The following is a 25424-nucleotide window of genomic DNA, read 5'->3' on the forward strand; positions in this document are numbered from 1 at the left end:
TGGGTGTGGAGAACTGATACCCAGTACCAAGTGGATGCCAAATTTCTTAACCAACATGATGGTACTTGTTTGTCTCCAGTACCGTAGGGATGCAATTGTTCTTGACCAGACAGGGCAGCATATGTGCTTACAAGTGTTGTAGTCTGCCGTTAAATGACAAAGGAAGAAAAAGAAGAAAACAGAATAGTGCAGCTGCAGTCACAGATCCGTTTCGGCTTGTTGAGGCCACCGTATTTTGTACGTTTTTGCAGTGGCAGTGCTGCGTATTTACACTCTGAGGCGCTGAGCGTCTGTTCTGAGTGCTGCATGTTCTACATTTTACGTCTCCGTGACAGAATAACAAGGAAGCATTATGTTTTTGGGTAGTCCGTCTATCCCATTCTCGTGAACAGGATATCTCAAGAGCGTCTATGATTTTTTCAAATTTGACACAGACGGCCACGATGAACAGATCAGATTTTCATGGTTAGAGGTAGAGGTGGGGGAAACAAATCGATGCAGCATAGTATCTCAATATTTCTGTGTGGCAATATCATAGCATCACACAGTGCCAAGTAGGGATGGGCAAACGATCAAAATTCATTATTTCGATCATCAAAAAAATTAACGATCAATTATCGATTAATTGATAAGCGAGTATTTCAAAAGAGAGAAAACAAAAGAGTGCAGTGCAGACTGTCGCTGCAAGAGAGCGCAGCTGCCCCAGTTTTGAGCTTTGAGTTTTCAGCAAAACCTCTGTCTTTCAATGGCGTAGTGTTTTCAGAGGCCTCAAGGGAAGCCGCCGAGGCTTTGGAGAGCGATGAGAGCCTCCGTCTGTTTCTGATTTTTTGCCTGGCATAGGTCCGGTGGGGGTCTCATAGGCCCGTCGAGCCGCCATGCTCGCCGGGCGGAAGGGTCTCGTTGGCACGGCAACTCGCTGGGCGGGGGGTCTCGTTGGCACGGCGGCTCGCCGGACCTATGCCAGGCATTGTAGGGGAAACACTGCGACTATCGATCAAAATTATTTGTGATCGATCAAAAGCCTTAACAATCAATCGTTGATAATCGAAAATTGATGCCCATCCCTAGTGCCAAGTATATATTTTTTTATTTGAGATTATTAATATTTCCAATACAAATTAAACTTTGGTCAGCCTGCTAGAATCTTTTTTTTTTTTCAGTCCACTAGATACATCTTACTGCTGCAAAAAAAAAAAAAAAAAAAAACAAGGGTGAAGTGAGATGAACTGACTGAGAACTTTGTCTTAGTAGATAAAACTGATGTTGACAAATTTTCCTCATAATTTATAGTTGAAAAGGGCAATATATTGCAATATATTTTATCACAATACTCAGCATATGGCAACATATTTAAAATCACAACAATATTATATCGTGACTGAAGTATCATGATAGTATCGTATTGTGGATCCTCTAGTGATTCCCACCCCTAATCAGAGGTCAGGGTCACTGTGACCCCATCTGTTGCATTATCTTGAATCCAATATCTTAAGAATGCCCTGAGGGAATTTCTTAAATTTGACACAAACGTCCACTTGGACCTAAAATTCAAATCAGGTTTTAAAGGTCAAAGGCCATGGTCACTGTGACCTTGACTCCAACTCCTGGACTCAAGAAGTGGTCGAAGGTCACAGTGACCTCTCAAAACATGTTTTTGGCCATAACTCAGTAATGCATACGCTAAATGTGGTAACATTTCACAAAATGTCTAACAGGATACAACAATAAAGTGATGACATTTTATATCCAAAAGGTCGAAGGTCAACTTCACTGTGACATCATACTGTTCTACAAAAACACATTTCTGGCCATAACTCAGTGTTGAACAACAACACTGAAGGAGAACTATACATACTGTGGGCTATTTATAAATCAGTTTTTTCTCCAACAAAATCTCATGAACCCACACAGACTAGCACGTTATATTCAAGGTGGATCATCAGGGATTAATAATAAAATTTGATTCATTCGTTCATTCATTTTCTCTAAACACTTATCCTGTTGAGGGTCACGGGGAGGCTGAAGTCTATCCCAGCTGACACTGGGCGAGAGGCAGGGTTCACCTGAACAGGTCTCCAGACTATCACAGGGCTGACACATAGAGACAGACAACCATTCACACTCACATTCACACCTACTTTAGAGTCACCAGTTAACCTGCATGTCTTTGGGAGGAAGCTGGAGCACCTGGAGGAAACCCACGCTGACAAGGGGAGAACATGCAAACTCCACACAGAAGGGCTTGAATTAGATAAACTTCGAATGTTTTGAACAAAGAAGAGTAAGTTAAAGAACATGGGATTTATTGTTTTTTTTGTTTTTGTTTTTTTTTTCTACAACTCTTATCGAATTGGTTATTGAGAATCATGGAATTTCAGTGGTGTTGGTATCAGCTACTAAATTTCTGGTATCATGACATCGTCCCTATTCACATAACATTACATTCATTTGGCCAAAGCTTTTTATCCACATGGACTTAAAATAGATGCCTTCATGCTCCATAGTAACAACAGCTTGGTTTCATCAAACGTGACTGAACCCCTCCCTAATAAATAACTTTTGTTTATTGACTGTGTTTGGCTTTGTTAATTTAATTTACTTTTAATTGCCTCCATTTGCTAATTAGCGCTGAAGTGCAACTGAAGCTAATGTGAATGTCAAATAAGGAAAAGGCAGATGTTGCCAAAGTGATAACATAATCCTATCACAATGTACTTAAATTTAGTACAAATATTCATGTTTCCATGAGGATGAATTGTAATAACAATCCATCCAGTAGATGTTGAGATATTTCAGTCTGGACCAAAGTGGTGGAACGACAGACTGACCCACCAGTTGACTGACATTGCCACAGAAAGTAGCATTGCTAAAACATGGTCTAGTCTGTGTCGTTTGCTTTAAACATCTTTAATTTTGTATTGGTATATACATGATGTTTCATGACTGAATAAAATCTAACTAAATTTGTTCAGGGACCTCCACATAACGCCCACATTCAAGTCATGACCAGACCCCTCAGCACCTCATGAACACAACCCAGTAATTAGTCCCCACTCTCTATATGCGTCTAACGCCTGGATCCCCACCTCTGCTGCAGTAACACATTTGGTAAGAAGGGAAGCCACTCTCCTGCGCGCCAGCTGCTGGCGTACCTCCTTCCATCTGAGCCATTACCCCCAGGAAAGGTTAGGTACAAAATGAGAGGAAATTACCAGGTAGAACGGCAGGGTTTTGCTCAGCAATGCCGAATTGTACAGAGGCAATTTGTTGCAGTGGACAATGATAGGGTAGCGAGTGGCGCTACTCGAGCACAGCTGACTGAGAGGAGAGAGAGAGGGCCTCTTCTGAGGACACTCACACTTGTTTGGAGGGAGGAAATTATAGGTTGGACAAAAAGGGGGTGGCTCTCTAATGGTTATTATCATTATAACCATCGCTTCCGGTTTATCCTACACAAGAATGTGGCGAAATTTTTACTCCTATGTACTGAAAACGACCTGCATGTCATTGTGTTATTGGTGTCTGTTTTTGTCCTTCTGATTTCGAGAGGTGGAAAGTTAACTAGTAACTTCACAGCCACTCTCAGCTCTGATTTGAAGAATGTGATCATCAGTGCAGGCTGTCAGAGGTGGACTGAGGACAGTTTTACATTTTTGAACCAACACTGGCGCCAAGTATCTGCCAAAAAGAAATCCATACTCATTTCTCTTTACAGCTGGGGTAGGCAGTTTAGTTTTGGCATCATTGGACACAAGTCCCATAAAAAAATTTGAGCATATTGTAATTCAAGTGGACTGAGAGAAAACTAGACTCCTGCACCTCCTCTTGGCTCTGTTTCAGACTGTGATGGGAGACTTCGGCCAATCACAGGTCATTTCAGAGACAGGACTTTTCTATTGGCTGTTCTACAAATGAAGATGTGCGTGCATGTCCTTTCAGTGAAAGTCTGATTCAATTGTGAAGAATCCTGCAGAGACAGTTGCTTTTCCAGCATTGCCAAAAACTGCTTACAATGCAAAGCAACCCAAAGAGAAGGAAGGCAGAATGATCAAAAAGAGAGCCTGGCAAGAGTGAGTGAATGAGCTGAGAGAACATTGGAAAATGACAAATCAATAGACAGGAAACACTGGGTTACATTTGTTTATGGTCAACTAGTGGGAGGGAGTATTTTCAAATTCTGCCATTATATCTACATAGGGAGTGGGTCCTCGTCTGTAAAGATCACCATGTTGCATGGCCATGTTTCTACAGTAGCCCAGAATGGACAAACCAAATGCTGCCTCCAGATAGAACCCTTCACGTAAAACACTATTTTTTTTTCATGTGAAACTGCTTTATTCAGTGTTTTTACCAATTTAAATCACTGGGTCTGTTTGGTTTGGAGAGGAGGAGATCTCTGTGGATAATTCAGCTCCCAAGCAATGAATATTGAAGGAATTCTAACCAGGAAAAGTTTCATCTGGTTGCAATCTGCAGTTCTCACCTCAAGTTGCCTCTAAATATCCCTAAACCTCACACTCCTCACCTTTTAATATCAAAGTAGGTAAAAGTATTACAAGATAAACACAAAATTCAGTTTTGTAAAAGTTTATTTACCGTTTATTTAGCAATAGAACTGCAGGCAGAAACATTTCCTAAATTAAAAAGGTATTCAAAAATAAAGTTGGTCAAACGTAGGGCAGCAGAACGCAGTAAGGCTGCAGTTTTTTAAATGAGGATCAAAACTCCATATTTTCAACCTTCAGCCCTCCAGACCAGTGACACACCCTCACAGCACGATCAACTGAGCTTAATTACCCCTTCGTCAACACTACCGGTCATGTATTAATGTGTTAATTGGAATTGATTTTAATCTGGCTGTTATTTAACACTATTCATTATATAAAAGATATTGATTGGATTGATAATACAACCACAGCTGGATGATTTAGTAAATTAGTTTTAGTTTTCTGTTTTCACTTGTCTGATCACCTGCTGTTTGATTTTAATTCCTCTAAACACAGATATGTGGATTTATATATATATTTTTTTACCAAATTATCATTTAATTTTTCTTCGTTAGTTGAGCTTCTCCACAGTCCCTCTGATGTGACGTCATTGCTCCAGATCCATAAATTTGTCGTTTGTCTCTGTAGTAAAATTTGTGTTTTTCGTCTGGAGTTTTTCATGCCTCTTAATTTTTTTTCTAGTGTTGATCAAAGCTGATTTTGCATCACAGAACACCGACACTTGTTACTGTAGTTTTGCTTCTGCTTAATCAAAGTGATGAACAGACCATAAAACTGATCATATACTAAACTTACTATGCAACATTTCCCAAACAGTGTCTGCAACAAAAAATGAATGGTAATTCCAAGGACCATGAAAGTGTATCGTTGTGTTAACACACTCAGCAATCATCATGGGCCTTTCCAAAACTGGACCCTACCCACTCCCACAGTTGGCTGCATAGATCAGCCTCTCATTGGGCGGAACGAGCCACCCGTTGAAGTCCTGCCCCACCACCTCCGGTTGTGAAGCAGTTTTCAACCGTTTTCAACTTGACCTTTACTAACTTTTGCGGTGTTTGGTCTTGCGGGGATGTAGCCATTTTTCTGCCATGGTTCGCGTCCTGTAGGCGATATTTTTGTGGGCGTGTTACACCAAAACCTGTTTCCCCCCGGCAATATTTTTGCAAGCGCACCGTTGCTGTGGCACCGCCCAGAACGATTGTGATTGGTTGAAAGAAATACAAGCAGTAGGGGTGTTTTTTTTCTCCAATCTTAAAGTGAGAGTCGGCCCAGCCAGACCTTTCTTTTCTTGAGAAAGGTCTGGTGAGCGAGACTACTCCATTTGTAGTAACCTTAGCAGCTGAATGACGCTTCCTTTATCAAAGTCTAGGGTATAAACACAAAGGACGAACTTCCCTCTTTGTGGCAGAAATAATATCATATCTTTTTGTAGAAAAATGAAACTTTTTCCCATTTTAGGATCTTCATATGTATTTGTAGCACTTATATTAAGTCTGTATGTGCTGCTATTGTTTGCCTTAATTTTTGTATTTTACATTGTTATCATTAAAGGCGCTGTATGTAAGAATGTGGCCAAAACGGTTACTGCACTCAAATTCAAAATACTGCCACGAGTCGTGTCCGCCCCCCCTCCCCTACAGATTTGAGGTTGCTGGACAGCAGCACGCTGGAGACTGATTTGTTTGCCCACTGGCGGCTGCCATGGCAGGGCCGTGTTGCCGCGTCCTTGATCTTCGGTTTTCCAAGGGACCATTCGAGCAAGTCCAGCTTCTCTGCTGCTAACGCTGCCGGGATACAGTGGAGGAGCCGGCTGCTAATGCTATGTACCGGGACACTGCTAATGCTGCTTGCCGTGCTGCAAACGTTTGTTTCTCAAAAAAAATCAGTCGGGTCGATGACCCACCTGCACATGGGCTACAGTGTATGATCGAAAATGAATAACAGTTGAAAGTATTCGAAATGTCCATCCCTGTCTAGCTATGATGCTAGTTAGCAAACTTTGGCTAAAGCTTACATGTCCAGGAGAAGAGTAGCCAATTTGACATCCGATCTCAAATTCTTCTCCGCTTTCAACCGTCTCCACTGTTCAAAGGTATCTCCTATATAGACCCTCGCTTTGCCTCAAGTTTTGTCTTGGCATTTTTGGGAATCATAACGAGGTTGTTTGGGTTTAGTCGCACCGTCAGCCATTGTAGCTCAGTCATAACTGTAACTGATGCTGAGACTCTACTGACTGCGTGACTGGTACACGGCGGTGGGTGGCGCAACAGGCCAAAACACAAATTCAAAACATAAACATGATTTGCGGACCATAACATTTTTTTTAAAAATGCGAATATTCTGGCTGTACTATTGTTGTCGGTGAGATCAGTATGTTATATGAACATTATTCCTTAGTCTCTGTGACATATTAGGATGATTTTACGACTATTTGCTTTAGATTTCTTACATATAGCTCCTTTAAAATATATAAATAACTTGACAAATTATTATAAATAAATAAAAAATATATAGAAATAAAATTAACCCCTAAGCTTCTTAAGTATCATTTCTTTACTTTTCCTTCTTTTCTTTTAAAACATCTTTTGTCATTTTTCTCTGATATTTGTAAGCTGCTTGGTTTTTGTAACAGTTCTTGTAAATATACAGCACTATGATTCTAGAGACTACAGGAGAATATATTTGATCCTAAATACGATGTAACCTTTGTAATGGTAGACATGGGACTTTGTATGTACGGAGCATCTTCTGTGACGTATATAATATGGCGTTGCACGTAGTCAGTAAGTCAGCATCGGTGTAGGCTTGCTGTCGGAGGATTTTATAACCCACTTCCTCTCCTCACTAGTTCGTTTGGGACAGCACTTGATGTGGCAGACCCTCCGCGTGACCGTGCACACGGAGTGGAAATGGGTAGGGAGAGGGTGTAGGGGGTGCTTTGGGAAAATATCTCATATTTTATATCCCATATCTCATCTTGGTGCTCTTTAATGTCCTAATGAATGTTTCCCTCACCTCCCTGTCTTCTCTCTAGTTTGTGAAGTTTGCCAACATTGAGGAGGACACGCCGTCTTACCACCGCCGCTACGACTTCTTTGTGTCCCAGTTCAGCGCCATGTGCCACTCCACTCATGAAGATCCTGAAACCAGAACCAGGTAAGAAGACACTCCTCAGATTTAAACAAGCCGTATTCTTACCACTGAAAGAGAAAACATGGGCTGTACTTAACTATTTCAAATCATTTTAATCCCTGTGTTAGGTTGTCATTTTAATGTATTCATTTACTACATTTGGTCATTTTTAAAGTAAATTACTTTTTAAGAGTGTTTTTTTGGACACTGAGACTACACCTTCAGAAGTAACTGAGTATTTTCTCTCTGCAGTAGATGCTGGTGATTCTTCAGAGTTTTTCTGACAGGCCTTCTGTATGTGTTTCTTCTCCTCTTTGTGTTTTTTTTTTGTATTTTATCATCTTTTCCTGATAGCAAGGGATCCCTCAGGGTTCAATTTTGGGTCCCTTCTTTGTTCACATGCTATGTTTTCACTGTTGAGTCGACAACACCTCATACTTTACTCTGCTTAACTTAGACCTGTTGTCTTCGTTTGTGGACACTTTTATGTGCCATCTTGTGGTAGAAGAGCACACTACACTGATCCATGTAAAAACAAGCGACAGTCAACTCTGCCGATCCCGACACAAAAACGAACAAAACCTGATCAGATTTTATGGTTGAACCTTGTTTATTTATGCATAATAAAGGTTGTAGTTTGACACTATACAAATTTGACCAATTTTAGGAACAGTAACAAGCTGAGAGCCTGTTAATTAGGAAGTACTTGTGTGAGGACAACTGGGATTTTGTCATTGTATTATTGCAGCATTTCGTAAAGGCTAATATCGTGTGACAAACTGTTGACAAAAAGGACATTTCCGGCTTGGAGTATGGAGCAAGGAAAATTTATACAGAGTTAAAAACTAATCAGATCACATGGCTGTTAGATATGTTGCATTATTTGCAATTTTGCATTTGCACAGCCATGTTCAGGGATTGAAAAAACACTTCTGAACAGTTTTAGACTTGAACAGTGACCCCTAACTTACAGAGTTACAAAACATTGAACAAATGTTGCACTGTTTGTAATTTTGTAACAGTTTTCGACTTTATTAAACACGTGACTATTATACATGAACCCATTGTCCCCATTTGAGGACATTATTTTTTTTAGAAACTACTGTTCAATGATAATGCTTACTTTTTTGTACTCGTCAGGTCCTGCTTATCCCAAATAGCTACGAGAAATTAAACAAGAAGACTACAAGAAGGCTGTGTTGCACCAGTCCTTGGCTCTTCACACTGACTTCCTCTTTATTTTAAAACAATCTGTGCAGAACTACTTCTCAGATAGAAGCACAGCTAATCTTTGACGAAGTCTTAAATCTCATCACTGTGCTCCAGGGCTTAAAAAAATCCACATATTTCAAAACAAGATGACATTTTGATTACTGATTAAATTTAGAATGGGGCTTCATCATTCATGAAGAACAATGTGTAGACTGCTCCCTCTCTCTGATTGTACAGATTCTTTCATTATCTTCATTTTAAAAGCAAAACTAATCTAAATATTGTTCCAGAAGAGAGGCAATCTGCGACAAAGTGATGAATTGTTTAATTTCACTCTTTAGCTCCCTGCAGCAGCTGTTAGCACCGTTCACATTCATGCAGAAACAGCTGATTGATCACTGATACTGCAAACAGGTTCTCTGATTAGCTCTGTTAATGGGGGAAATGGAGCTAAAGTCAGAGACATCAGCTGCTTTAGTTAAAGCTGGTTCTTTGGTTAAAATGAAAACATGCATTTATGTTACTCTCATTGATTTTTAGTCCAAAAAACTGAACATGTAGTGGTCCACTGTAGCATCTTGTTTGATTATTGTTATGAAGACACTTCAGTGTCTGCGTCCACTATTCCACCTTTCAGAAACAACCCCCTCTTTTAGCTGCTGCTGCTGTGTTAGCATGAAATGGATCGTTCAGAGATTGTAGGAAAGGGTATGAGTTTATTTTTTATTAATGGTGCGTTCACACTACACAACCTATTTGTCTGTTCCAACAGTCACTATGTCACATTACCCGATTGTGGAGTCATAGAATTGTGCCGTGACTTGGCCGACAGACATGACAAACTGCATGATGGTCCACACCAATCATCCCTGGTTGTCTTTCACGATGTGTGTGATGTCGTCAGATTATTCTTGTCCTATTTTCATTACTATGATTATTATATCAGTCACTGTGTCTGTACATGTGCCGGCCAAAATGTTACTGTAGTATTGTTAAAAAGCACCACAGACGTCAGGAGCTACATTTGAAGTACTGTACGCAAACATTAAAGTCACTGAATCCTCCACAACAAGTTCCTGCAAATGTTTCACAATAAAAGCCTTTGGAGAAACGGAATAGATTCTCTCAACCGAAATTATAATGGGCCTGTAACTTTAAATGGGTACAGAAGTGTTGAGTTTGAAATGATGGCATGATGCATTAACATTATCAAGGCAAATGGGAGCAGATAAAAAGTAAAAATATAAAAATACAGAGGGAATAATAAATAACGGCCCAACATTTACAGTGTAGTCTGTTTCAAATGAAGTTGGTAGCCTCTGCAGCTGTATTAAGTAGAAGCCCAGACACCAATTTCTCTTTTAATTTTATTACTTTATATCCTCCATTATGAAGAAAGAACATTCTTTGCTAGCTTGATGCTAATGGCAGTACTCACCAGGTTGCTAAAGTGCCTCTGCTGTTTCACCCCATCATTTTCCCCTTTTTACACTGTGTGGTAACATCCCTAGAGGAAATATCAAAAACCCTGGGGTGTTGTTGTCGTACAGTTTCCACGGCAGCAGATCGCTCTGTGTTCCTATTGGTCAAAGTAATGGCTGTAACGGGAGCAGTCGTGAATGACAAAAAGAAAATCAAACATGCTAGCCTTTCTGTCGTCTGTCGTCATCTACTATGACACGATACACAAGATAAAATGATGGATTATCGCGTACACCACTCATGGTCGTTCACGATCCAAGCCAACAACATGCGATGTTGCGTCAGGCTATAATAGGGCTGATATCATGTGGAGTGAACCAGGCATAGCAGTATTTTTCTCTCTAATGTGTTTATGTGACGATTTGGGGGACAAGCTGCTGCGCACAGTTGCCCTTTCCGGAGTGATAAAGTTAGATTTAATTGAATTGAATTGAGCGCTACCAAGTGTTTTCTTTGGCAGGAATGCAGAGAATAAAAGATCTTGTATGTGAATTGTTTCACAGTTACTCTTCTATTATAGCCAGGCAATATCCAGTCAGGGAGTGAGCCAAGATTTTAAAAATCTGGAATGAACAGACGAATAATAAACCAAATAGAATAACTGAGCAGGTGAATTTTAAAAGGGTCCTCTATTTAATTTAAGAAAATAGCCAAGCGAATACAAAACAGGCTCCTTTGTAGCAAACACCAACTTTCTCCACAGCGCTTTATTATTCTGTGAAACAATTTAAAATCAACGGTTTGCAGCTGTGTTTTTTAATAAGAGAAAAATGAGTCTGTCTCGGGAGCCAGACGTCAGGCAAACACAATTTTTCATTGTTCTGAAGGCAGAGAAACTTTCTGCCAGCGGCATTGTTAGGCTGGTATAAATAGCTTGGCGACGGCGATGGTGGCAGCGAGACTCAGGCGAGGCTGTGACACAGCATAGCACTTTACAAGACGCCTTCTCCCATTGAGACACCCGCTCTCTGGCTTTATTTAATACAGATGAGCAGAGTATTAAAACAAAAACTTCTCTCTCGCATTCATTTTGAGAATAACTTCCCTCCTCGAGTATTACCGCAGTTATTTGCAGGAATATGACTGCAGCACCTGAGACCTGTGTGTGTGCAGACGTGTGTGAGCATATTTGTGCATAGAAATGGACTTACCTCCATTTGTATGTATGGCTGTGTGTGTGTGCACATGCTGGTGTTGGTTTGGGGTGTGTGTCACGGTGAGAGCTAGGGGATGCTGGGATTATTTTCGAGTTGGCTTGATACCTCGCCGCCGCCGCTGTGCTGTTAACAGTATGACTTCTCACTTTGCTTTTTTTCCTGTATTTCATTATTCCATTCGGCGGTGTCTCGCTGTAGGTGGAGAGGAATTCCCAAATAGAATTTCTCTGGTGGTTATTGGATTAGACCTAAGGCAAGGTCCCCCACGCTGTTTTTCATATTATTGCTCATACAGTTGTTTGTGTCAGAAACAGAGCGGGGAGACAGAAATAGTCAATGGTGAAGTCAGATTTGCCAAGCTTTGATTGGTCCTGAGATCAGCCCTGCTCTGCACACCCCGTGGAGGCTTTTCTGTGTGGCAGATTGGAGAGACTTGAGGTGTTTGTGTGTGTGTGTGGGGCGGGGGGATCTTAGTGTGTGTACTGCTGGAAATTATATTGAAGTGTTATTGAGATGAGTTCATTGGAGTTGGAAGTAGAGAGAAATGGAGTGAGTCAGCCCTGCAGCTTCAGTAAGATGAGAAACTCTCAGACTGTATTGAGTTGTTAAGTCTCTACACAGACACAAGAGAAAAGCTCTATTACTGTTATTCATGTGTGTGAAGCAAATATTTTCATCATCGGTCATCCATCTTTCCAATGATTGTTTTTTTTAACTTATTAGCAGCATGGCAGAAAAAGTCTGTTTTAGGCTGCTGTCAGCCCTAGAGTCGTCTCCTTTGGTCTGAATCAGGGACTCATGTTGTTCCGAAGTTGTATAATTGCCTAGAGTTGGTTCGTGTTCTCACGGCAGCATTTACAAGAGGACCAGATCAAATGCCTTGTGTGAGAAAGCTGCTCTTGATTGGTCAGAATTTCCATGTGGGAAAAATCCAGGAAGTAAAGCAAACGTTGAAGAAGAGTACACTTGCAAGATAAATGTGACACTTTCTAATGTCACAATGGAGGGACAACTACGCAGGTTGATTTTAGCGCTGCTCATCGTGGACTATATTGCTGTCATTGTTCATTTTAGTCAAACCATACAGTTTGAAAACGAGGCGCGGCTCCAACTAGAAAACAATGTTTTGATGCATTGGATGTGCTGAATGTGCATATTAAGGCAGTACAGGAGGAGGTGCACATTAATAATCCTCCAGGACTGTAACATGCTCATGTTTAACCCAAACAATGTGTCATGTGACTGCAGTTGCTTCACATCCAGGTCGGAACACCTTCTCACCACAAACCAACCGCACCAGAGTTCCTTTGGAACCGGACTGAGACCACCTCTTCAAGAAGGTCTCAGTCCGGGTGGAATGTGATTGAGCCGAACCAAAGTTCAAGTGTGAAAGCACTAGGGCTGCCCCCAACTAAGAGTTTTCCTAGTCGACCAACAGTCATCATTTAGGGCCATTAGTCAACTAGTTTCCCACATAATTACAATAATAATTTACTTATTAAATAATGATATATATGTACTAATAAACCTTCATTAATATAGGCCTATATTTTATCTCCAAGTGCACGTCACACACTGAGCGAGCCACCTGTTAATGACGCTGTGGGCTAATGGGCATGTAGCTACTTCCATGTTTCAGATGATACGTCATGTTTGTAGTCGACCAATGAAGATGAGTTTACATATCACCTTGGGTTCGTCCTTCACCTTCTCAAAATGATCCCACACTTTGGATTTCCTGCCCGACATGTTATTAACTAGCCTGTGGAATAACCGCAGGTACCAGCCCTGGAGATTAACCTGACTCCTGTCTGACTGCTGAGCGTGGACACTTCCTGTGTCTGTCCTTTCACATTAAATTCCCACATGGTCCAGTCATATAGGTTTTAATTTATTTTGACAAGGTGCAGCTCTTAAAAGAGTTTTGTGTTTCACGACTGAGCAACCAATAAAACCTTGCCGACTAATGACCTTTCTGGTTGACTAACGTTTGGTCAGCTATTAGGGGGCAGCCCTAGTTCACACCTGTCCAAACTAACCGCACTTAGGGGGCAAGGAATCTCACATTTCACTGGACAAAACCAAACAGGGCAGGTGTGACAGCATCCTTATTTTCCAGACCAGTCTTGCTTGTGTGGCTGCAGTGCAGTATGTGTATCTCTAGCAACTGGTTCTCACAACTGAAGAACATGATCTGTTGGTTGTCACTGCCTTTACAACACAACACCTATGATCACTGTCTGATCTATAACCTCTATGGATAAAGTTTAGTCAGGTAAACTAAACCTACTTGATCAACGTTTGAGAAACACTTTGTTCATGGTTAAAAAAAATCCAAAGTTATACACACACTAATCCAAATCTCCAGAATACTGTTTAGGGACAGTGTAACGTGACACAACTTCAGATCAGAATGCAGCATTTGAACAAATTAGCAGTGTTATCTTCATGCTCCAGAGGACTGTCACACTTTGATGAGCACAGCAGATCTTTAAAAGAAAACATAACCCAGTGCTGCTTCTTTTCCAATTAGGGCTGTCTTCTTATTACCTCCGCCAAGGAGGTTATGTTTGTTTGTTTGTCTGCAAAATAACTCAAAAAGTTATGAACAGATTTTGATGAAATTTTCAGGAAAGGTTGATAATGGGCAAAGGAACAGATGATACAATTTTGGTGGTGACCGGTTGAAGCAAAGTGGATAAAATAATAAATACAGTCTATGGTCTGACAGCCTCAGCAGCAATTAAGACGGTGACAATACCGCCATCTGGTGGCCGGGCAGCACATCTTGTTCTACTTGCTAAATATTGTTGTAATTCTAAAGTTGACATTAATGTTCTGTGTTGGGAAAAAAAGAAAGTGAAAAATACAAAAAACAACATTCTGTCTTGCAATAAAATAAAAACGAAATAAATACATCACAGTGTCTCCATGGTGAAGGCATATATAACCTAATAATGATAGTGATGCAAATAACCTCCTTGTGATGCAGGCTGCAAAATCTGATGCAGAGGGGGAGGGAATATCACCTACCTGGTGGAGGTCTGCTTTGTTTTTCTTTGTTTTCATTCGAATGCATAGAAAAGTTTTCATCATTGTGCCGTGCATACATCTACACCCAATCTGCATGGGCTATAAATTCACATTAACCAGAACTGGTGCTGCTTATACATTTTTATTGTCTGCAGCAAAGCCAAAACTTACTGGAGAACTCTTATAATTCCATCCTGAACCTGTTTTAGTTTGGAGGGAGGATATGCTGGAGCTCTCGTCATGGATATCTAACAGTACTGTGTGTCCACGTCAGGATCCGTGTGGCCGGGATTAAAGGTCTGCAGGGCGTGGTGAGGAAGACGGTGAACGATGAGCTGCAGGCCATCATCTGGGAGCCCCAGCACATGGACAAACTGATCCCGTCCATGCTGTTCAACATGCAGGACAGTGATGACCTGGACAGGTACTGCACACACACACACACACACACACACACACACACACAGTGCATGAACACTTACAGAGTCCAGTCTGGGCCAGCTGCAGCCGAAGTCCTCACTGCGACCCATAATTCTCCACCCTGTATCTGGAACCAGAGTGAGAGGTCGCTCTCAGGGAAATATTTGATTTTCTGAGGTGAGAGCTATTTTAGTTTGGAGGTGACCTTATTAAAAATTCCCAGTCAATCAATTATACATGCAGTGCTGGTGCTTTTCTCTCCGAGCAATCAGAAAGGTAAACGACTTCTCCTGCAACACCAAACTTTTCTCCACCTCCACGTTGTGACCTGAGCACCACACAGTGCTTCTGATATCCTAAAATTCACCTGTGATTATTTTATGAGAATGCTCACAATCAGAAAGGTTCTACAAATGATTAATATTGCGGTAACTTCTTTGTTTGCTGTCCTGTAGAATACAGTATATCTGTATACTGAAAGGTCTTAATGATGGCGATATCTTTGTATATTAAATACTTTGAAACAACCTCCACCAGCCCCACCCATCTTAACCCTTTAAAAATGGGCATCCTGCAGACAGTCGCATTGCCATGATTCTTTTTGACCAGATCTAAATTAAAAACCATAATAGCTAGAGTGACGGGTTGTACATTAAAAGTAATAGGGGTGTAATTTTTGACATGTGGAGTTCGCTGACGGTGAGTTTTGGCCTTTACGGTGCAAAACCTCTCTTCCCCTATGCCACTGCTTACCTGTCTACGGCTGTCTGTACCAAAGAACACTGAAAGTCAAGAGCGTGCACTCTGCAGCAAATTCTGGGGACGTTTAAGTCCCCAGCACAGCAGAAAAAATGGCCGCTCAACTTGAAGCTATCTCAGTGGACTGAGGGGCCTCGGACTGATGATTCAAATCTCCGACTTTCAGTGGGCAGCCCAAGTTTAATCCACGTGACTCTGTCCCTCTGTTCAGTAACAGATCTGAGATCCCTCTGGTGTCGCTCTGCTCGGTGATCCTCAGGCTGAATTTAAGCCTCAACATCCAGTTTCAGAATCAGTGTTGCTGAGTCCTGCAAACCTCCAGAATCCCCTGTAAACACACACACACACTGTGACACATCCCTGTTGTCCCTCGTCGAGAGCAGAGATCAGATGTCACAGTTTCCAAACTGAGCTGTTGGCTGCTGTAATAAAGCTTACTGCAGATGTTTTCAAACAGGCAGATAGGATTGAAATACTGTGAGGTCAGTTGTTGTTTCCTGCTACCACATTTTATCATATAGAAGCAGCAACTTTTAACACGTACAGAAAAATGAGAAATGTTTAAATGCAGAATAAACCTGCACAGCTGACTTTTCCAACATTGAGATTTATGAAGTTTAAAGTAAAGAAAATGTGCAGAAGTATAAGATTGTGGCAGTTTATCTTTTTGTCTTCATTCTGTACGCACTGTTTAACAAAGAGAGGGAGGAGAACAAACCCCGCTCCTCTGTGATGTCCTTGAGTTTCAACTGATCATAACTCAAGTTTGAAAAAGACCTTCTTTTTTTTTTCTCTGCAGCTTTTATTTCTCTCCCAGACATTTCTCTTATCATATGTGGGCAGTGTTCCGGGGACAGGAGGAGATTTATTGCTCATACAGTCTGCCGTCTTGTTTCTTTTCTTCCTTACTGTCATTTTGAGTAAACGTAGAGAGTTTAGGAACGGAGGACACTCGGACAACAGAGTGCAGTGATTGTTCAAGGTTAATGCAGCAGAGCACAACAGACTGTGAAGCGCTGCTCATACCAGAGAGACGCTTAGCTCATATTTGCATCATTTAAAAAGGTTTTGAAATGAAAGAACTTGTTGTTCTCTAAGGGACGCTGATTTCTGGTATTGACTGACAGTGTTGGTCCTGTAATATGATTGGTGTAATATCTGTGCGGGCGGGTAATCACACCAAGCGCTGGTCCAAATATGACTTCTCTCTGTTTGTTTAAATTCCTTTCCTGATGTTTTCAGGGATGTCTCTGCACCTCTGTTTCCTTTTTCTCTGTCCATCATTCTACTTCCTGTGTTCTTGGCACAAATACGGTATTACTTATTTGCCCAACACATTCTCACTCTGATATTGCCACATATTTCTGCTTGGTTGTGGACTTCCCACGTCTACATATGACGTGCAAGGTAGCCTGGGTCAAGGGTCGAAGGTCAAGGCTGCTGTGACCTTGGATCCATCTCATTCTCATGAACACAACATCAGAAAAACAGCTTGAGAGAATTTCTTAAAATTTGGCGCAGTGTTCACTTGGACTCGGCAATGAAGTGGTTGGAGTATTGTGGTCAAAGGTCAAGGTCAGTGTGACCTTGCAACTCTCTTGAATGCGGTATCTCAAGAGCACCTTAAGGGAATTTCCTTAAAATCGACACAAACGTCCACTTGGGCTGAAAAAGAAACTGATTAGCATTGTGTGGTTAATGGTCAAAGATCAATGTGACCTTGGAAAATATGTTTTCGGGAATAACTCAAGAATTCATGTTTATGTGCAGTCATTCTAGTTCACTCTGTTGTCACCTCAGAACCTCATAGCAACTCCAGCTCTCAGTTGTCAGTCAACCATTGCCATGGGAAACACCCTTTAAGACGCTGTTTCCAAGAATAATTGAAAAGCCATTTTATCCTCTTTTGAAGAACTTACAGTATCATTAAAGTTCTCCATACACAGAAAGTGAAAAGTGTCTGCTGTGTATTTTCTTGTCTTTGTTTGACCTTTTACCTCTTTAACATTCGCTGCCTTCGGTGCGAGAAGAGTCAGGATCTAAAGTAAATCCTGCTCTGGATCGGTGCATCAGCTGAAGGAATATAAACCCTCGCCTGAACTCAAGCGTTGGAATTAAAGCTTCACGCCTCCACACACCTCAGACCTCATTATATTCCTTCAACCCTCAGACCCCGGCCTGTAGTCTGGGTGAAGTAGAAAATCCTGGTGATGTGTCACACTGAGGAGTTTTCTGCACCTCCTCATCCCCTCCTGGGACTGAAAACGCCGCTCTGCTCTCAGTGGTGTTTAAGGCATTGAAGATTTATGGCAAAGATCAGCGAGGCAGGACAGGAAGCTTAACGCTGGTCTCTACATTTCACCTGTTTGCTCACTTTTACTTCTCTTTGTTCTCCAGTCTTCACCTCTTCTTTGTTTTCTGGTTGACTCCTCTCCTCCCTGTTCTCCTCTCATCTCACATATCCCACATAGTACAGAAAATAGAATAAAAGTGCATATTTATACAAAAGTAAAACCACTTAACCTCCCTGTGGGGCAGAAGAATCACCCTGCTGGTTTTTAATTAAACTCAAAATCCAAACATTCATATGACACACTGTGCTTTGCTCTTTTTTCTTTTCCGCTAAAAATGCCTTTCTGTTGGTAACATGTACTTTAACCAAACATCAGCCCCCAAACAGAAATACAAAAAATAGAGATACATATTGTACTAACATGTGCATGAACAAGAACATAGGTTTTTTTTCAGATGTAAGAGAAAACAATTCGGGAGTAAAATAACAAAATAAAATTGAAGTTCTAGAACAATTTTTGTATTATTAACGTTCTAACACTACATTAAAATACATTAGGCTTCATTAACAAGTAATGTTGTATCTTGACTGGAAAGTCAAGTAAATAAAAATAAAACAGCCCTAATATATTTAGGACTGTCAATGTTAATGCGTTAATTGAGATGCATTAAGGTCCGAACACAACACGTTACTCATTAAAACTGCTTTAGGCCATGTTTACACGAAAATGATCCACTGAAAACAGAATTGTTTCTCATTTTCATTTTGAAAAAAGTTCCACGTTTAGACGACAACACTTTGATAACAATCGCCGTGCACACGGATCCGCAAAAATGACCAAAAACGCTGCAGTATACATGCCAGGCCAGTAGCTAGCGGTGTGACGCTTAAGGCCCAAACATACTCGGTTGGAACATACGCGGAGCGGACTCCGCTGAGGTCCACCCGGACTAAAAGCGGACGTCCACAAGCCCTGTGCGCGCAAAGCTCAGATTTTACGACTGCACAGACTCTGCTCCGTGCACCAGTGTCACAAAAGACTGCTCGGCATGTATTTTTCACATTGCAGTGATCGATCGAACGCGGAAATGCGCTCGACTATGGAAGCCCGAATGACTGCGGGCGTTCCTTGCGGAGTCTGCTCCGCTGATAGTACGCCCGAGTCACTCTTACGCTTTCCTTCTACAGAGCGGCGATGTAAACAAACAAAATGGCAACCGCACGAACGTTTGTCTGGACGGACGACGAGGTTGAGTTGCTATATTAAATCTACACTATGATGGGGTTGATAAATTCAACAGGGTGAGCAGCACAAGCAGAGCTTGGGAGTCCGCCATCGTTGTTGTGATGGTCGACTTTCTTGTACATGCCTAGTGACTGGAAGCGTAATGCGCATGTGCGAAAAGTCTCCGTTTTCAGAGGAACTGCATATTGCAAGTTTACATGACAACGGAGACGCTGCTGTTTCCAAAAAATTGCACTCTGGAACCCGTAATGCCGCTGTCGTGTAAACAATCGGCCAAAATGCAGCTTAAGTTTACCGTTTTCAGTTGGAATCGTTTCAGTTGATTCTCATTCAAGACAAGAACTGCTTCGCCTTTTTAATGTGGACCTCAAAACTGTTTTGAAAACCAAAATAATGAAATTCTAAATATACAATTAAAAATGTGATTCATTTTAAAAATTAATAATTTGACAGCCCTAAAAAATATCAATAAAATTATTATTTCTTTAAACCTGAAAAACGTACAGGGTATGACAAACAGATCCTGACCCTGAATAGGATCTGCAGTTCTTTAAAATTTAAGCTTTCTACATTGACACAAGTAAAGATGCAAAGGGGTTTTTGATGTATTATTTAACAGAGACAGTCCCACTGAGGTCAGAAACCTCCTCTTTACAGGGGAGACCAGACCAAGATGGCAGCTTGAAAAGTTTGAGACAATAAAAACAGACATCACAATATTGAAGAAAATCTCCGAAGTATTTCTCCTCCTCTTGTCTTGTCATCTCCTCTCTGTCATTTTTATTTCCTTTCTCCTTTTCATCTCATCCTTTCTCCCTCTCCTTTTTACATGCTGCTCCACCACCTCTCTTCCACTGTCACTCCTCCCATCTCCTTTTTACCACCTTCTCTCTCCTTCCCTCTTTATCTCTTTATTCTCATCTTTTTTAAATCATCCCTCCTTTCTTCCTTGCTCTCACCGTGGCTTCCTCTCCCCTCTCCGTCTCATTCGGGTGGTTTCCATGTGAACAAAAAGCTATTTTTGGACCCTGTATTTTTTCTTTTTTGCATCCCTCCTTGTGTCTTTCTTCTTCTTCTTCTTGTCCTGCTTGCTTTTGTCTACCTCAAACCCCACAAGTACCGACGACTCCCTTCGTCACATGCGGAGGAATTAAGGAGTTGGGATGTGATCCAACTTGGGACGGTGTCTCCACGTCATTATTTGGCGTTGGACGAGCTCCTGTCCGGTTGATGACACCTGCAGGTGTCACAGGGAGGCTCTTCTCAAACCCCCAGAGGTGTCTTTGTCTATCCTGAACAATAAAACAGCAGTCACTGTGCAAACCTGCCACAGGAAACTCCTTCATTATTGTGTCCTGTTAGATTTCACTGCACCTCAACAGAGATGTGTTGGAGGGTTTGGCACTCAAATAAAGAAAAAGACAAACTGCCAAAATAAAATATATAAATAAATAAATTCAAAAGTTCAGTGTGTTGTAGAGAAGGTTCAGAATCAGCAGATGGTCATTGCCTCTCAGAATCTAAAATAACATTTGACATAATCATTAGTTCAAAAAGACACGGCTCTCTTCCATTTATTCTTGTTGATTTAGAGATTTCTTGGCAGTTACCATTCAGGTTGATCCGAAGGAACGCTTAAAACATAGAGAAGTTGTTCTGCTGCTACAAATGTAGTCTGATGTTTTCATATTGTTTATCCTGTGTAATAGCACCACCCATGGGCGGATAATAAGAAAATGGGGCCCAGAAACCCCTCTGACATTCGAGCAAGACCCAAAGACATAGTGGTGGTTTTGCGTTTCTTTTGAGGTTTTATGTCACTTTGTAGTCATTTTGTCTGTCTTTGTAGTTCCTTTGCATCTCTTTGTGGTCTTCCTTTGTTCCTTTGTGATCATTTTGAGTCTCTTCCTTGTCAGTGTGTGTTAATTTGACCAGTAGACTCGTTCAGTAATCCATCCATGGCACCATCCTGTGGTAATCCATGTGTAGCTTTGTTTCCTATTTACCTCTTCACTTCCTGTGTGAGCCAGACTCTAGTAACCGTGTGATCCTAAAAGAAACTCAGTCATACTCACTCACTGTTAGCCGTTGATACAACCAGCAGGTTATTTTGTGTCTTTACGAATGTCCAAAATGCCTGGCACATCGAGCCGACAGTTGGTGATTAGTCAGTGTTGGGCCGTTGATCGCCCTAGTCTTTGTGGTGTGTCCTGCACTGGTGATTCAGCATGTTAAATCTGCACTTGAGACAGCGGAGCACGTCAGTGAATCAAATCACTCTGATTGGCAGTTCAGCACAGGGCACCAGAAGAGAAACGGAATTGAGGAAAGTAAACAAAGAGCTAAAGTTGAGACGGAGCGTGACCAAAACAAACTTGTTCCATAAGGTCAGGTTATTTTTCTTGATCCAATGAGCTCTTTAGCAGAAACGTTTCCTGATGGTTTGTGTTATTGTTTATTGGCACATGGTAAATGTGCTCTGTTCTTTCAACATTTAATGGTCTTGTAAATGTAAATGCCAGTTGGTCGACCAGCGTCATGACAGTCTTCCGGTTTCCCTTTTTGAAAGATGATTACAGACGACCACCGTCTACTAGTGTGAAGTTATTTCCTCTCAGGCAGGTGCAGAAGGTAACCAGGTATGTACTGGTTGGCTGTTTGCTGCGGTTTTTGTGCTGTGTTCATGTACAACTTTTTGGCTGAGACACAGGGACGTGAGGTGATGCAAGAGTCGGCTGTTGTTGCAGTAGTTCTTTGAAGTCGGTGTGATGTGTCTTGGCCTTAAGCATTTATTTTGCAGTAGCTAAACCACTGTGTGGCCAAGTTAGCTCTGTATTGCTGTCTGCCTAGATCTTTACTGTACCCTGTTCAAAGCTTATCATTTTCTACTGTTAAGTTACTTCAGTACTGTGTCTGTATTTTGCTAACAGTTCCAAGGTTTAACATCATAATCAGCACCTTTTGTTGTGGAGTTTTTGAGAGTATTTAGCCCTTTGGATAGCTCGCATCATCAGCTAGAGAGAGGTACACAGAAGTCATACAACGCCTGATTTCATACACTTGTAGACCTCTGCAGCATGTGCACCTGTGTCCTCCTACACACAAACCTGTCCATAAGAACATGGCTCCGTACCACTGTGAGAGGTGAGATCCTCCTTAAAGGGAAATTTCAGTTTATTTCAACCTGTCTCCTATCGTCCTAAATTTGTTTCAAGTGACTAGTGACATAAAAATAATAGTTAGCATGCTAGCCGTTAGCCTAGATACAGCCGGGGCGCATAGTAGCATCAGACCTGTTAAAACGTAAGTGAACGGGCAACCTTCAAGTGCAAAGTTAGTCCACTAAACAAGCTTTTTCTCCACAAAGACCGCCTCATATCGTTAGGATAAATGTCAGAGAACATATAGAAAACAACATGTAAACGTGTTGTCTTACCTTACCGGTGTGCTGCCATGTTTGTTTACCATCTAGCTCTGCTTTCCAAAGTGCGGCCGAAATATATCTCGTGAGCTCTAGATAAAGCCCAGCTGGATACTACTCCAGGTGGAGGTGTCTCGTCCTCGGTCACATCCAGACCTTGAAAATAAGGCTGCAACCGGTCCCATTCCTTGCAACAGAGGCATTCCTCTTCTGTGGGCACTGGGGCACAGCATTCACAGGTACACCACCAATCTCCAGAGCTACGCAGCCTTGCAGCAGCCATTCCTCCTCTCTCGTCCTCTACCTGTTGCGCCTCTCTCTCTCTCCTCCTCCGTTCTTCAATTTAACGAAGCTCTTCGTCAGTGTATTCTGGCTCAAATAAATAAGGGCAGCCATCAAACTCTGCAAAATCAAATTCCTCCTCCACAAAGTCGAAGTCTGGCAAAAAGTCAGCCATTATTCTATAAATCTTTCATAAAATAAATGAATGAACTTTTCAGGCTACTGTCCGGTTCTGCCTTCCAGCTGTTGCTGCTTGTTCTCACGAGATTTCAGGCACGGTATGAGATTTACATGTCGTTTTCTATATGTTCTCTGACATTTATCCTAACGATATGAGGCGGTCTTTGTGGAAAAAGAGCTTGTTTAGTGGACTAACTTTGCACTTGAAGGTTGCCCGTTCACTTACGTTCTAACAGGTCTGACGCTACTATGCACCCCGGCTGTATCTAGGCTAACGGCTAACATGCTAACTATTATTTTTATGTCACTCGTCACTTGAAACAAATTTAGGGCGATAGGAGACAGGTTGAAATAAACCGAAATTTCCCTTTAAAGTACCTTTATTATGTGTGAGAAGAATCGAGAATATGCGTCAGTGACTGTTCGGAAAGCTGCATTGTTAGTGTGATGAAATGCGTCAGACCTGCTGAGAACACTTGAGGTTGAATATGAACACACACACACACACACACACACACACACACACACTCACACTCTCCGCTCTCTTTTCTTCCTTCTAACTGTGAATTTGCATAACAGGCCTCTCTTTGATGAAGTGTCACACTATGCATCAAAGAAATCACCTTGAGGACAACCTTCACCAACCATGGTCTTTTTTAGCACATGAAAAAAGGGGATTTTTCTTTTAAACGATGCCAGAGCAGCCTGTGAGCTTCCCTTCCTACTCCGTTTGAACCAAGTGAGTTCAAATAAGTTAGACTTACATGTGTGAGCCCAGCAGGGCCTGTAACAACACAGAAACATGTCCTTAGCAGGACACAACCGGCCTCAGCACGCAGACCACCAGAATGTGTCCTCCAGAAGACCTGAAGGTCAGACTGAACCTGAGGAGTCTAATTCAGCAGTCCTGCAATAAAGCCTCCCACTGTGGAGGTGTTGACTCAACTGCATGATCATTATGGAGGCTGCAGCTTGTGGTGCTCTTAGACCCCTCTGTTCCGATAAAGTTAAAATCTTAATGCCCCGCTGTCTGTTTGCAATTTGTCGTTTAAAAAAAGACAAGAAGTGGGTTTAAAAGACAAAAAATTCCGTCCTCACTTCCCGTAGGTGCAAAACAGCTGTGTGGGATTTGAGACATCAGCACACTATCAGCAATATTTTTTAGCGCTGCTCATCGTGGACTATATTGCTGTCATTGTTCATTTTAGTCAAACCATACAGTTTGAAAACGAGGCGCGGCTCCAACTAGAAAACAATGTTTTGATGCATTGGATGTGCTGAATGTGCATATTAAGGCAGTACAGGAGGAGGTGCACATTAATAATCCTCCAGGACTGTAACATGCTCATGTTTAACCCAAACAATGTGTCATGTGACTGCAGTTGCTTCACATCCAGGTCGGAACACCTTCTCACCACAAACCAACCGCACCAGAGTTCGTTTCTAACCGGACTGAGACCACCTCTTCAAGAAGGTCTTGGTCTGGTTGTTTTGGTTCACACCTGCCCAAACAAACCGCACTGAGGGGGCAAATGAACCTGAGTTCGATCAGACTGAATCAAACAGGGCAGGTGTGAAAGCACCCTAAGTAAAGATCACATTATCTGCCTGTAACAGACTATTGGATACTGGGGCATAAGAGAGGTATTTTCGTCCTCAGAATTTGCCTTTGTTGAGCTCCTGAAATGAAACAGGCTTTTTTATGGACCATTATTCAAAATTGCTGCAGAAATATGGACCACCAGGGATCAACTACTGAGTCCCTGTGGTTGAAGACCTCTTTGTATGTTATTTAAGAGGAAACAGAAAAGCCATTTCCTATGGTTTTGCTCTTTCCCACTTTTCCTGCTCCTAACAGTCCAATCAGCACACCTAATCTTCCATGATTTAAATAGAAGTGCAGCCTTCACATAATCCACACATAATTATGGTGCATAAATTCCTTCAGCTGCTGCACGTTCATCACCTCTGGGAACATCTTTGCATTAATGGCAGCAGCCGTTTCTAACAGTCTTCCTGCAACATAATGAGCAGATCCTTCGGTCAGATCTGAGGCAGGAAGTCTGTCGTTTGAAGGAGAAGGTCACACAGGAAGGACACGTCCTTAAATATTAAAATCAGACTTCAACATCAAATCTAGCCTTTGCTGTGCTGGCTTGATTTTTTTATTTTATTACAAGTATTTCTTAATTTAGTATGAACACTGTAAGAGATTCATCAAACCACTAGTCTTCACAGCTGTACAAACCATGTCTCTACAGAACTGTTTAAAGAAACATTTTCATGAACATCCTTG

General features: G+C 41.6%; 1 protein-coding gene across 5 annotated transcripts in view; it reads left to right on the top strand.

Moving 5' to 3' along the window:
• Positions 1-25424, top strand: part of efr3a (EFR3 homolog A (S. cerevisiae)) — a 217255-nt gene that overhangs the window by 101655 nt on the left and 90176 nt on the right. For all 5 annotated transcript variants that reach the window (XM_078173425.1, XM_078173427.1, XM_078173426.1 and 2 more), the window contains 2 exons: positions 7546-7667; positions 14802-14951. In XM_078173425.1, the coding sequence (XP_078029551.1) occupies positions 7546-7667; positions 14802-14951 (272 nt within the window). The remainder of the gene's footprint in view (positions 1-7545; positions 7668-14801; positions 14952-25424) is intronic.

This window comes from Epinephelus lanceolatus, chromosome 12 (assembly GCF_041903045.1).
Source record: "Epinephelus lanceolatus isolate andai-2023 chromosome 12, ASM4190304v1, whole genome shotgun sequence".
Taxonomy (NCBI): Eukaryota; Metazoa; Chordata; class Actinopteri; order Perciformes; family Serranidae; genus Epinephelus; species Epinephelus lanceolatus.